The sequence below is a fragment of the Manis pentadactyla genome, chromosome 3, assembly GCF_030020395.1.
Source record: "Manis pentadactyla isolate mManPen7 chromosome 3, mManPen7.hap1, whole genome shotgun sequence".
In the NCBI taxonomy this organism is placed as follows: Eukaryota; Metazoa; Chordata; class Mammalia; order Pholidota; family Manidae; genus Manis; species Manis pentadactyla.
The window spans coordinates 153456711-153469441 of NC_080021.1; the positions used below are offsets into that span (position 1 = coordinate 153456711).

At 36.1% G+C, this 12731-nt stretch overlaps 1 protein-coding gene and 1 non-coding gene across 3 annotated transcripts in view; one reads left to right on the forward strand and one right to left on the reverse strand.

Moving 5' to 3' along the window:
- Positions 1-12731, forward strand: part of PTAR1 (protein prenyltransferase alpha subunit repeat containing 1) — a 57407-nt gene that overhangs the window by 34983 nt on the left and 9693 nt on the right. For both annotated transcript variants that reach the window (XM_036920204.2, XM_036920205.2), the window contains one exon: positions 10142-10446. In XM_036920204.2, the coding sequence (XP_036776099.2) occupies positions 10142-10446 (305 nt within the window). The remainder of the gene's footprint in view (positions 1-10141; positions 10447-12731) is intronic.
- On the reverse strand, positions 12532-12636 carry LOC118929788 (U6 spliceosomal RNA). Its single transcript, XR_005031739.2, has one exon. It is a non-coding gene; the product is annotated as a U6 spliceosomal RNA (small nuclear RNA).

Here is a 12731-nt window from a genome sequence, read left to right on the forward strand (position 1 = left end):
AAGGAATGGGAAATTAAGGTACTCATAATAGTAATAGGGGTTGTTGATGAAAAGGTTCTAAATTAGGTAGCAATGGCTACACAACTCTGATTATACTAAAAACCACTCACTCATTCATTTTCAGCTTCAAAACTGATTATAAGGTTCATTAGAAAGAATAAACCTTCAAGAGTAGTGAAGAAATTGTTGGGAAATAAAAATAAGTAACACTGTATACTGCCTATACTGCCATATATTTAAATGTTTATAAAGTAACTCTGGTATGGCTCAAAAATAGATATAGTAATGGAAGAGAATGTAAAGCCTAGAAACAAATTCTATTACATGACATGTACATATTTCATTGTTGATAAATATGACAATTCACATAATTGGAGAAAGGATTCTTCATTAAGTTTGTGATACTGATAAGATTGATTGACTTTTTAAGAAAGTAATTATTAGGTTTTAATCTCATACACAACACTGAACTGCAGATGAAATAAAAGCATACTGAAGAGTAAAAGGAATTAAAAATTAGTTATAGTAATATGTTAATTTTTCAACATGAAGACTTGGTATCTTTAATAGGTAAAGATCTCTTACAAACTCATAGGAAAAATTAATGACTATAGCAAATAGTAAATTAGGCAATTCATAAAGGATAAGAATTAGGTAAAAGAGGCAACTCACCAATGACAGAACAAAGGAAAATTAAGTGAATAACAGGTATTCAGTCTTAATGATAATTAAAGAAATGCAAATTAAAATGACATGAATTTCCACTTATTAAACTAGTAAAGTATTGGTGAGTAATTTAGTATATTAGTATGTTCTTCCAGTAGAACTATAAATCATACAGCCTTTCTGGAAAGACTTCTTGTATATTAAGAACTTTACAAAATCTCACTATATACTTATAGAAATTTCTCCTAAGTAAGTAATAAGTATGCACATAGGTTTATATGTGTGTGTTCATAAGAATGTTACTTACACAGGAGTAGAAACAAAATGAGGGAATGGTTAAATAGTGATAATCTTTAGGGTGAAATATGAAGAAGTTTATGTTATAAAATAATATATAATAACATGGTAATATGTTTATAATTTAAGTGGAATAAGATCAGTATAAAAGAGTATCCCAATTTGTATTAAAAGTAAACTGTGTACTTGCATGCCTAGAAAAAAACTGAAAGATTTATTTATATGCCAGAATGTTAGCAGTAGTTACCTGTGATCAAGAGAATAATGGGTGATTTTTAGCTTTTTATAGACAGTATTTTTGGAATTTTCTGTAATTCTCATTTTGTATCACTTTCATAATCAGAAAAAAAACAAATGTAATTTTTAAAGATTTATAAGACTGATGGCATATGTATATAAGAATGAGCATTTTCATTAGTCTTTCATTTTCAACCTGTTATTCTTCTGTGTCATAGTTCTGCTTCTGTAGTTTCCTTCAATTTATTTATTCACTCATTCAGTTTTTAAGTGGAGTGTTGGAAAAGAATAATGACATTTAAGATAAATCATATAAAGGTCACTGATTGTGTCCAGGACTTTACATTCAAGTCACATCTTTATTTTCTTTAAGATCATTTAAAATTAATTGCTATCTTTTTAAAAAATCAGTACCTATATCAATACACATTTTTATTCTAATAAGAAAATGTCCCGAGATTCTTATTAAAGTTACTTCTTTAGTATGCTTCTTATGTCTTGGAGAAAAGACTATAGTGGAATTTTCTCTTTAAAATTTTGAGAGGAAGGATTAAAGATGGCAGCATGAGATATGAGACAGAGACCGCCTCCTAAAACCACATATAATATGAAAATATAATTAATACAACTAATCCTGAAAGAACAACAGGAAATAAGGCTGCACCAGACTGCATAAACCTGGAGGCAAGAACAGACCTCACGGAACAGGGTAATGTGCCAAAGCTGTGACCCAGCAGGAACCAAGCCCCTCTTCCACACCAATTCACTGGCAGGAGGAAGAGAAATAGAGTGGGGAGTGAGTGGAGACCTGGGACTGCTGAACACCTAGCCCTGGAGATCTTCTCTAGGAGGGAGCACGAACCTACACTGCATGGTGCTCTGGTAATTAGTGGGGTTGGAAAGCTAAGACTGGCAGAATACCTGGAGAGACTGAGATTGCAGCTGCTTGTGGAAAACATGGATTCATATCCAGCTGATCTGGGTGGGCAGTCTGAGAAACTTCCTAAAAGTGAGAGGGCTGCAAGGACTGCACAAGAGCTTACTGCTCAAGAGAAAGGACAGGTAGACAAAATTGTCTGGGTGCACTCTGCCCAGCAGGTTGGGAACTTCCACAATCTTCAGGCACTCCAGCTCCTGGCTGGCTATGCAGCTCCAAGGTCACCCACGATGATACACATGCTGCGCCTTCCTCCTGGCCAGCCCGCACCTGGCTTCCAAACCAGTAAACCCTGCCCTGGCGTCAGGCCAGCTAGCAGAAAGCCCTGCCTACAGCAGCTACAAACACAAAGCATAGAAGCTTACACCTGTGTGTTCAGCCAACTGGTTCTGGCAGTGGAGATAGGCATAGCAGCCAGGAAGCAGAAAACCGCTCTTTCCTCGCCCCAGGCACCAGCACCACTCCACTACAACCCCCACCATCACTCCAGCGACAGAACACCTCCAGAGAGTAGAGCTTCTGGGCACTAGAAGGCACCACATGCAAATATGAAATGTCTAAGGAACCTAGTTTAAAGCAAAATCACAACACCAGATAAGGATAGAGTAAGACAACTAATAAATATTCCTGAAAGAGATTTCAAAATAAAAATCATAAACATGCTCCAGGAGGTACAGAAAAATATTCAAGAACTCAGGAACGAATTTAGGTTGTAGATCCAATTGTTGAGGAACACAATGGAAGGTATCAAAAGCAGATTAGATACGGAGGAGGAGACAATAAATGAAATAGAAATTAGAGAAGAGGAATACAAAGAAGCTGAAGCACAGAGTGAAAAAAGGATCTCTAGGAATGAAAAAATACGAGAGAACTGTGTGACCAATACAAACAGAAAAATATCCATATTATAGGGGTACCAGAAGAGCAAGAGAGAGAAAAAGGGATAGAAAGAGTCATTGAGGAGGTAATTGCTGAAAACTTTCCCAGTCTGGGGAAGGTGATAGTCTCTCAAGCCATGGAGGTGCACACATCTCCCGACACAAGGCACCCAAAGAGGACAACACCAAGACATATAATAATTAAAATGGCAAAGATCAAGGATAAGGACAGACTATTAAAAGCAGCCAGAGAGAGAAATAAGATCACATACAAAGGAAAACCCATCAGACTGTCATCAGATTTCTCAGCAGAATCCTTACAGGCCAGAAGGGGGTGGCATGATGTATTCAATGCAGTGAAGCAGAAGGACCTCAAACCAAGAATACTCTATCCAGTAAGATTATCATTTAAATTTGAAAGAGGGATTAAACAATTTTGAGATAAGCAACAGCTGAGAGAATTTGGCTCCCACAAACTATCTATACAGTATATTTTGGAAGGATTGCTATGGATGGAAGTGTTCCTAAGGTTAAATAGCTGTCACCAGAGGTAATCAAAAGGGATAGACAAAGAGTACAGAATATGATAACCTAATATATAAAGAATGGAGGACAAAGAAAAAGAGGGGAATAAAAAAAGAACCTTTATATTGTATTTTAATAGCATACAAAGTGAGCTAAGTTAGACTCTTAGATAGTAAGGAGGTTACCCTTGAACCTTTGATAATCACAAATCTAAAGCCTGCAGTGGCAATAAGTACATACCTATCGATAATCACCCTAAATGTAAATGGTCTGAATGCAGCAGTCAAAAGACATAGAATTGCTGAAGGGATAAAAAACAATACCCAAATATATGCTGCCTACAAGAGACTCACTTCATACCCAAAGACACACACAGACTAAAAGTGAAGAGATGGAAAAGACACTTCATGCAACTAATAGTGAGAAAAAAGCAGTTGTTACAGTACTTGTATCAGACAAAATAGACTTCAAAACAAAGAAAGTCATGAGACAAGGACGTTACATAATGATAAAGGGGTCAATCTAGCAAAAGGATATAACCATTATAAACATCTATGCACCCAACAGAGGAGTGCCTATATTTGTGAAACAAATACTAACAGAATTAAAAGGGGAAATAGAATGCAATGCATTCATTCCAGGAGACTTCAACAGTCCACTCACTCCAAAGGACAGATCAACCAGACAAAATAAGTAAAGAGACAGACGCATTGAACAACACATTAGAAGATGGACCTAACAGACATCTATAGAACTCTCCACCCAAAAGCAGCAGGATACACATTCTTCTCAAGTGCACATGGAACATTTTCAAGAATAGATCATATACTAGGCCACAAAAAGAGCCTCGGTAAATTCAGAAAAATTGAAATTGTACCAACCAGCTTCTCAGACCACAAAGGTATGAAACTAGAAATAAATAATGCAAAGAAAATGAAAAAGCCCACAAACACAAGGAGGCTTAACAACATGCTCCTAAACAATCAATGGACCAATGACCAAATAGAAATACAGATCAAGCAATATATGGAGACAAATGACAACAATAATTCAACACCACAAAATATGTGGCACGCAGCGAAGACCATGCTAAGAGGGAAATATATTGCAATACAGGCCTACCTCAGGAAAGAAGAGCAATCCCATATGAACAGTCTAAACTCACAATTAACGAAACTAGAAAAAGAACAAATGAGGCCCAAAGTCAGTAGGAGGAGGGACATAATAAAGATTCGAGCAGAAATAAATAAAATCAAGAAGAATAAAACAGTAGAATCAATGAAACCAGGAGCTGGTACTTCGAGAAAATAAACAAAATGCATAAACCCCTAGCCAGACTTATCAAGAAAAAAGAGAGTCTATACACATAAACAGAATCAAAAGTGTAAAGGAAAAATCACTAAACGCACCACAGAAACACAAAGAATAGAGAGCACTATGAAAAATTATATGCTAACAAACTGGATAACCTAGAAGAAGTAGACAACTTTCTAGAAAAATACAACCCTTCCAAGACTGACCCAGAAAAACAGAAAATCTGAACAGACCAATTACAAGCAATGAAATTGAATTGGCAATCAAAAAACTACTTATGAACAAAACCCATGGACCAGATGGCTTCACAGCAGAATTTTATCAAACATTTAGTGAAGACCTAATACCCATTCTTCTTAAAGTTTTCCAAAAAGTAAAAGACGATGAAATACTTCAAACTCATTCTATGAGGTCAGCATCACTCTACTACCAAAACCAGTTAAAGACACCAGAAAAAAAGAAAATGACCAATATCCCTGATGAACATAGATGCAAAAATACTCAACAAAATATTAGCAAACTGAATTCAAAAATACCATCCATCATGATCAAGTGGGATTCATCCCAGCAATGCAAGGATGGTACAGCATTAGAAAATCCATCAATATCATCCACCACATTGACAAAAAGGAGGACAAAAATCACATGATCATCTCCATAGATGCTGAAAAAGCATTTGACAAAATTCAAAATCCATTTATGATAAAAACTCTCAACAAAATGGGTATAAAGGGCAAGTACCTCAACATAAGAAAGGCCATATATGACAAACCCACAGCCAACATCATACTTAACAGCGAGAAGCTGGAAGTTTTCCTTTAAGATCGGGAACAAGACGAGGATGCCCACTCTCCCCACTTTTATTCAACATAGTTCTGGAGGTCCTTGCCACAGCAATCAGAAAGCACAAAGAAATAAAAAGCTTCCAGATTGGTAAAGAAGAAATAAAACTGTCACTGTTTGCAGATGACATGATATTGTACATAAAAAACCCTAAAGAAACCACTCCAAAACTACTAGATCTAATATCTGAATTCAGCAAAGTTGCAAGATACAAAATTAGTACACAGAAATTTGTTGCATTCCTATACACTGATGATGAACTAGCAGAAAGAGAAATCAGGAAAACAATTCCAATCACAGTTGCATCAAAAAGCATAAAATACCTAGGAATAAACCTAACCAAGGACGTGAAAGACCTATATCCTGAAAACTACAAGACACTCATGAGCGAAATTAAAGAAGATACCAATAAATGGAAACACATCACGTGCTTGTGGATAGGAAGAATTAATATTGTCGAAATGGCCATCCTGCCTAAAGCAATCTACAGATTCAATGCAATCCCTATCAAAATACTAATAGCATTCTTCAATTAATTAGAGAAAATAGTGCTAAAATTAAGTGGAACCACAAAAGGCCCAAATAGCCAAAGCAATCCTGAGAAGGAAGAATAAAGCAGGAGGGATCTCAATTCCCAACTTCAAGCTCTACTACAAAGCCACAGTAATCAAGACAATTTGGTACTGGTACAAGAACAGATCCATAGGCCAATGGAAGAGACTAGAGTGCCCACATATAAACCCAAGCATATATGGTCAATTAATATACGATAAATGAGCCATGGACATACAATGGGGAAATGACAGCCTCTTCAACAACTGTTATTGGCAAAACTGGACAGTACATCCAAGAGATTGAAAGTGGATTACTATCTAACCCCATACACAAAAGTAAACTGGAAATAGATCAAAGACCTGAATGTAAGTCATGAAACCATAAAACTCTTAGAACATAACATAGGCAAAAATCTCCTGAATATAAACGTGATCAACTTCTTCCTGAACGCATCTCCTCAAGCAAGGGAAACAAAAGCAAAAATGAACACATGGGACTACATCAAACTAAAAAGCTTCTGTACAAAGGGGGAGCCTAGTAAACATAATGTCCTTCATGTAATTGTAGATTAATGATACCAAAATAAAATTAATAAGAAAAAAAAAGCTTCTGTACAGCAAAGGATACCATCAGCAGAACAAAAAGGCATCCTACAGTATGGGATGATATATTTGTAAACGACATCCAACAAGGGGTTAACATCTGAAATATATAAAGAACTCACATACCTCAACACCCAAGAAGCAAATAACCCGATTAAAAAATGGGCGGAGGATAAGAAGAGGCAATTCTCCAAAGAAGAAATTCAGGTTGCCACCAGGCACATGAAAAGATGCTCCACATCACTAATTATCAGAAAAACTTAAATAAAAACCACGATGAGATATCACCTCATACCAGTTAGGATGGCCAGTATCGAAAATACTAAGAACAGCAAATGCTGGCTAGGATGTGGAGAAAGGGGACCCCTCCTACATTACTGGTGGGAATGTAAGTTAGTTCAACCATTGTGGAAAGCAATATGGCGGTTCCTCAAGAAACTAAAAATAGAAACACCATTTGACCCAGGAATTCCACTCCTAGGAATTTACCCAAAGAATATAATTTCTCTGATTGCAAAAGACATATGCACCCCTATGTTTATCACAGCACTATTTACAATAACCAAGATATGGAAGCAACCTAAGTGTCCATTAGTAGATGAATGGATAAAGAAGACATATACACAATGGAATACTATTCAGCCATAAGAAAGAAATACATCCTACCATTTGCAACAGTATGAATGGAGCTGGAGGATACTATGCTCAGTGAAATAAGCCAGGCAGAGAAAGACAAGTACCAAATGATTTCTTTCATTTGTGGAGTATAAGAATGAAGCAAAACTGAAGGAACAAAACAGCAGCGGACTCACAGACTCCAAGAAGAGACTAGTGGTTTTCAAAGGAGAGGGCTGGGGGAGGACTGGTGGGAAGGGAGGGAGAAGGGGATTGAGGGGTATTACGATTGGCACACATGGTGTGGGGGAGATCATGGGGAAGACAGTGTAGCACAGAGATGACAAATAGTGATTCTGTGGCACCTTACTATACTGTTGGGCAGTGACTACAATGGGGGATGGGGGTGCACGATAATGGGTGAATGTAGTAACCACATTGTTTTTTCATGTGAAACCTTCATAAGAGTGTGTATCAATACCTTAATAAAAATAAATAAAAGTTTGAGAAAATATTTTAAAGGAATCAAATTGATTTTGTTGAAGACTTTTCATATATGTGCTATTTTTTGCCTCTATTACAATGAATTCCAATTTTTATATGTAGCTATATGCAGTAAGAAATAATCTAGTGTTTTTTCATGTTATTAAAATTCCGTTTAAACATTTTTCATACTCTCTTCAATCTGTATTAATAAGCTGAACATAAATTTAAAAACTGCTGTATTATACCTAAGTGTCCTGCAGGTTAATTCTTCAAAAATACAATTATCTTGAAATTAGGTTTTCTGTTGTTTTCAGGTAAAAGCTTATCAGGTGCTATTTTCAGAAAAACAATCTTGTTTTCCATTTCTCAGACTCACCAGCTATAGCTTCTAGGGTAAATTTATGTGGCTATGAATAAACTCAGAATTTAAAGAGGCGTTTAAAACATTTCACTGACATATCTTGACCATTGTATCTGGGAGTAATCTCTCTAGCAGTTCAGGCAGACTTCGGAGATACTGTGGTTTGATTTCAGACCACCGCAGTAAAGCGAATATCGCAGTGAAACATGAGTCAAACGAATTTTTTGCCTTCCCAGTGCATATAAAAGTTACTATTACACTACATTTTTGTCTGTTAAGTGTGCAATAGCATTATGTCTAAAAAGAATATACATACATTAATTTAAAAATACTTTATTGCTAAAAAATGCTAACCATCATCTGAGGTTTCAGTGAGTCATAATCATTGATTACAGATTAAATTTCAAATATAATAATAATGAGAAGTTCGAAATACTGTGAGAATTGCCGCCTGTGACACAGAAACACAATGAGCAAATGCTGTTGGAAAAATGGCACCAATAGGCTTGCTTGACACAGGGTTGCCACAAACCTTCAATCTGTAAAAACCCAGTATCTGTGAGGCACAATAAAGTGAAGTGCAATAAAACAAGGTATGCCTGTACTATTCACTTCATTCATTAAATTGTTCATTCATTCATAAAATACTTACCTGTCCACTGTGATGCCAGTGGGTACAGGGTGATGGAAACTAGGAATGAATAAGTATCTTAAAGAAGTTGTAGAGCTTAATGGGAATAAAAAGATACAGAGAAAATTTTGTAGTGTACATGATAGAACACATGAGAACCATGAAGTTCAGAAGAGGGAAAATTTCTTCTAGGGAAGGAAAGGGACTGAGAAGTGGAGAGCAGGTCATGTTATAGAAGAAGGCATTTGGTTGGGAGCCTTGAAAAGCAGATAAAGGAGCCTCTGGCATTGTGCTGCCAATTTTGTTCACTATTGACAAGTATATCTTTTTTCCTTAGCTGGTCTGAAAAATCCTCTGATGGAACATGGCCTTCGATACACCTTTCACTGATTAATTTGTGTTTGCTACCTGTCCAAGACACTGCAAAATAATTAATTTCTTCATAAATATTGATATTTCTTTTCATTTTATCATTCCATTTGAAATTCTTTAGTTGCAGGGTTAAGACAAAGATTTAAACAACTAATGCTGAATTTTGTCTCATCTATTTTAAAAATCCATTTATCATTGATGTTGAGTTAGAGAATTAATAGTGAAAGTCATTAGTTCTTGAAAATTCCTGTTATTCATGCATCATGTTTTTGTACTAAAACTTAGAATTAAATAGTGAATAAAAGAGACATTGTCTCTGGCCTCAGGGCACCAGAGTGAAAACAATTCCATTGAGTCTATTGTTGAACAGTTAGATAAGTTAGACATGATACATATTCCTTGAATATAAAAGGAAATTTACATCATAGTAACCTCTGAATTTATATTTTTATTTTCCCTTCAACATCAGCATTATTTGTAAATGAACATCCTAATGTTCATCATTATTTTAGAATACGGCTCTTCTATGTGTATGCCAATCATAATGTGGTTGATTATAGTCCAGGGAAAGAATGATAAATAAGTCCTTAAATTCTGTAGTATTAAAAAAAAAACCTCCTCTTTATAAGGGAAAGGGGAAATTAGCAATTACTAAGCTTTTACTAAGTGACAGCAGTGTGTTGGATTACACAAAATATTGGCAGAAATGGTGTCAAAAAAAACAAACAAGGGACACAAATCAAAGAGACATCCAAGGCATTAATGGAGAAAGAAAAGCCTTTGGCAATACCTTTTCTGACTTCCCTTTTTCCTTCCTACAAGGTTCTTCTTGATGAACTATCATCTATGAAACACTGGGCATCCATGCATGTTTCAGACCACAGTGGATTTCACTACCGCCAATTTTTGTTAAAGTCTTTGATTAGCCAAACTGTGATAGACGGTTCTGTATTGGAGCAAAACTCTTTGCGAAGTGAGCCAGCCCTTGTTCTTTCAAAAGATGAAGCAGCGGCAGCCTCAACAGAGGAACCAAGGATAAATCTTCCGCGTCTTCTAGAAGAAGAAGTTGAATTCAGTACCGATCTTATTGATTCCTACCCAGGACATGAAACCCTCTGGTGTCACAGGTAAGAAAAGGGAAAATTCATCTTCTGCATGAAATTTCATATCCTTACGAGAGCTACAGGTCTTACATCTGACTTCTGTCTGCTTGGGTAAATTCAGCAATCTGACTGTGTAGCTTTGCCTGAGTGAGTTCAGAGGAATTTGTGTTACTATTTCCTCCTTCTCCTCATGATCATTAGCATGAGATTCCTCATGCAGGTCTTTGCCTAATGCTTAGGATGTTGGTATTGAACCTTGACTGAGCAACAGAGTAACCTGTGTTACTTTCAAACTAAAAACAAAAGTTTCTGGACTCCCTTCTTAGGGGTACTGATATTTAACATGTCTGGGATGGGACACTGCCATCTGTTTTTTAAAAAAACAGAAAAAACCCTAACAGGTAAATTTGATGCACAGTCAGTGTTAAGACCATTGATTAGACCCGGAAAGTAGTTAAGTTTATTGTTCTTCCAACCAGGATGGTCTGTAGCAAATTAACTCACCTTTAAATCTCTTGACACTTAATTTTTTCAAAGTAAGGTGTACTTGCCTGTGCCAGGCAGGAAGTAGGCATTTTAAATATTTGTATATTTTTAAAGTTACTGAGATTTTTCCCCTTTTGTCAGCCTATTCTTGTAGGCTGTTGAAATTTGTTCAAAACTGCTATTCCACACTAAGTACATTTAGAAGATGGAAAACAGTCTCCCTTTTTTGGCACCTTCCAAATACAGATTTATCTTTTTCTCTCAAAAACAATAAGCTCTCATTCCACATTTTCAAGAGAGAAGATAGGTCTTATCTTGCATGTTTTGGTGTTACAGATTTTTGTTGCTATTTTATTTTTAGGCACATTAATACCAAGTCTGAGAATTCAAAAATTATATTTGTATTGAGAGATAGCTAGATTAATGGAGCAGAAAATTTCTTTGTATAAAGAGTAATTGGAGTTTGAGGTGGGGAGTAGGGAGCAGACAATTGGAATGACCTGTATATTATACAGGCCAGTGTGCTTATTGATTGCACTTAGGCAGCTTATCTGTCCTTTAAGTTTCATCCTCTATTAAATGAATATGTTACATGTTCCCTGTCTCCTCCATAATATGCTGGGAAAATGAATAGAATTGTATTTTAAGGGCTTAGAATTGCTAATATGAATAAGATAAAACAACCTAGACCCTGTGTAGTTTACCATATAGTGGGCAGTAGGTGCACATCCCACTGAGTCAGAACTTTTGGAGATTGGACACATAGATCTTTATTTTTAACAAATAATCCCAGATGATTCTAAGGACAGGAGAACTCCTTAGAGGAAGAACAGGAATTGTGTCTTGAAACATGCTTTGCTCAGAGCCCAGTACATCCCTACTACATGTGAGTATTTAATAAAACCATAGTGATGAACTTAGGGAAAAGTTCAGTTGGTTTCTAGATAAGAGAAACTGCAGCAGATCTACTCTGATTAAAGATAGTATTGGATGGAGGCCATGGACCAAGCATTAAGAAGAGCTATTTAATCCCCTTCTTTCTTTTCTTTTTTTAAATTGAACTATAGTTGATACACAGTCTTATATTGTTTTCAAGTATACAACACAGTGGTTTAACACTTACCCACATTATTAAATCCTCACCCCAACTAGTACAGTTACTATCTGTTGACATAGAAAGATGTTATAGAATCATTGCCTCTATTCTGCATGCCCTGCTACTATCCCCATGACCAACTTATATTATGATTGAGAATTTTTGTGCCTCTTTATCCACCTCACCCTCCCCACCTACTCATCCCAACTCCTCCCATGGTAACCACCAGTCCCTTCTGAGTTTCTATGAGTCTATGCTATTTTGTTCATTTCATTTTGTTTTTATATTCCACAAATAAGTAAAGTCATGTTACTTGTCTTTCTCTGCCTGGCTTATTCATGTAACATAATATCCTCTATTGTTGTTGCAAATGGCAGATTCCTTTCCTTTTTGTGGCTGAATAATATTCCACTGTGTGTATGTCCTACATCTTTATCCATTCATCTGTTGATGGACACTCTGGTTGATTCCGTACATTGGCTATTGTACATAATGCAGCAGTAAACATAGGTGTGCATTATCTTTTCAAAAATATGGAACACTTCATGAATTTACATGTCATCCTTGTGTAGGGGCCATGTTAATCTTCTCTATCGTTCCAGTTTTAGTGTATGTGCTGCTGAAGTGAGCACAGTCCCCTTGTTTCTGAATCACTTGTCTTTTAGGATATCAGTGAGGTTAATTTTTGTTTTTATATTTTAATTTATGGCACAGATAGGGCTGACCT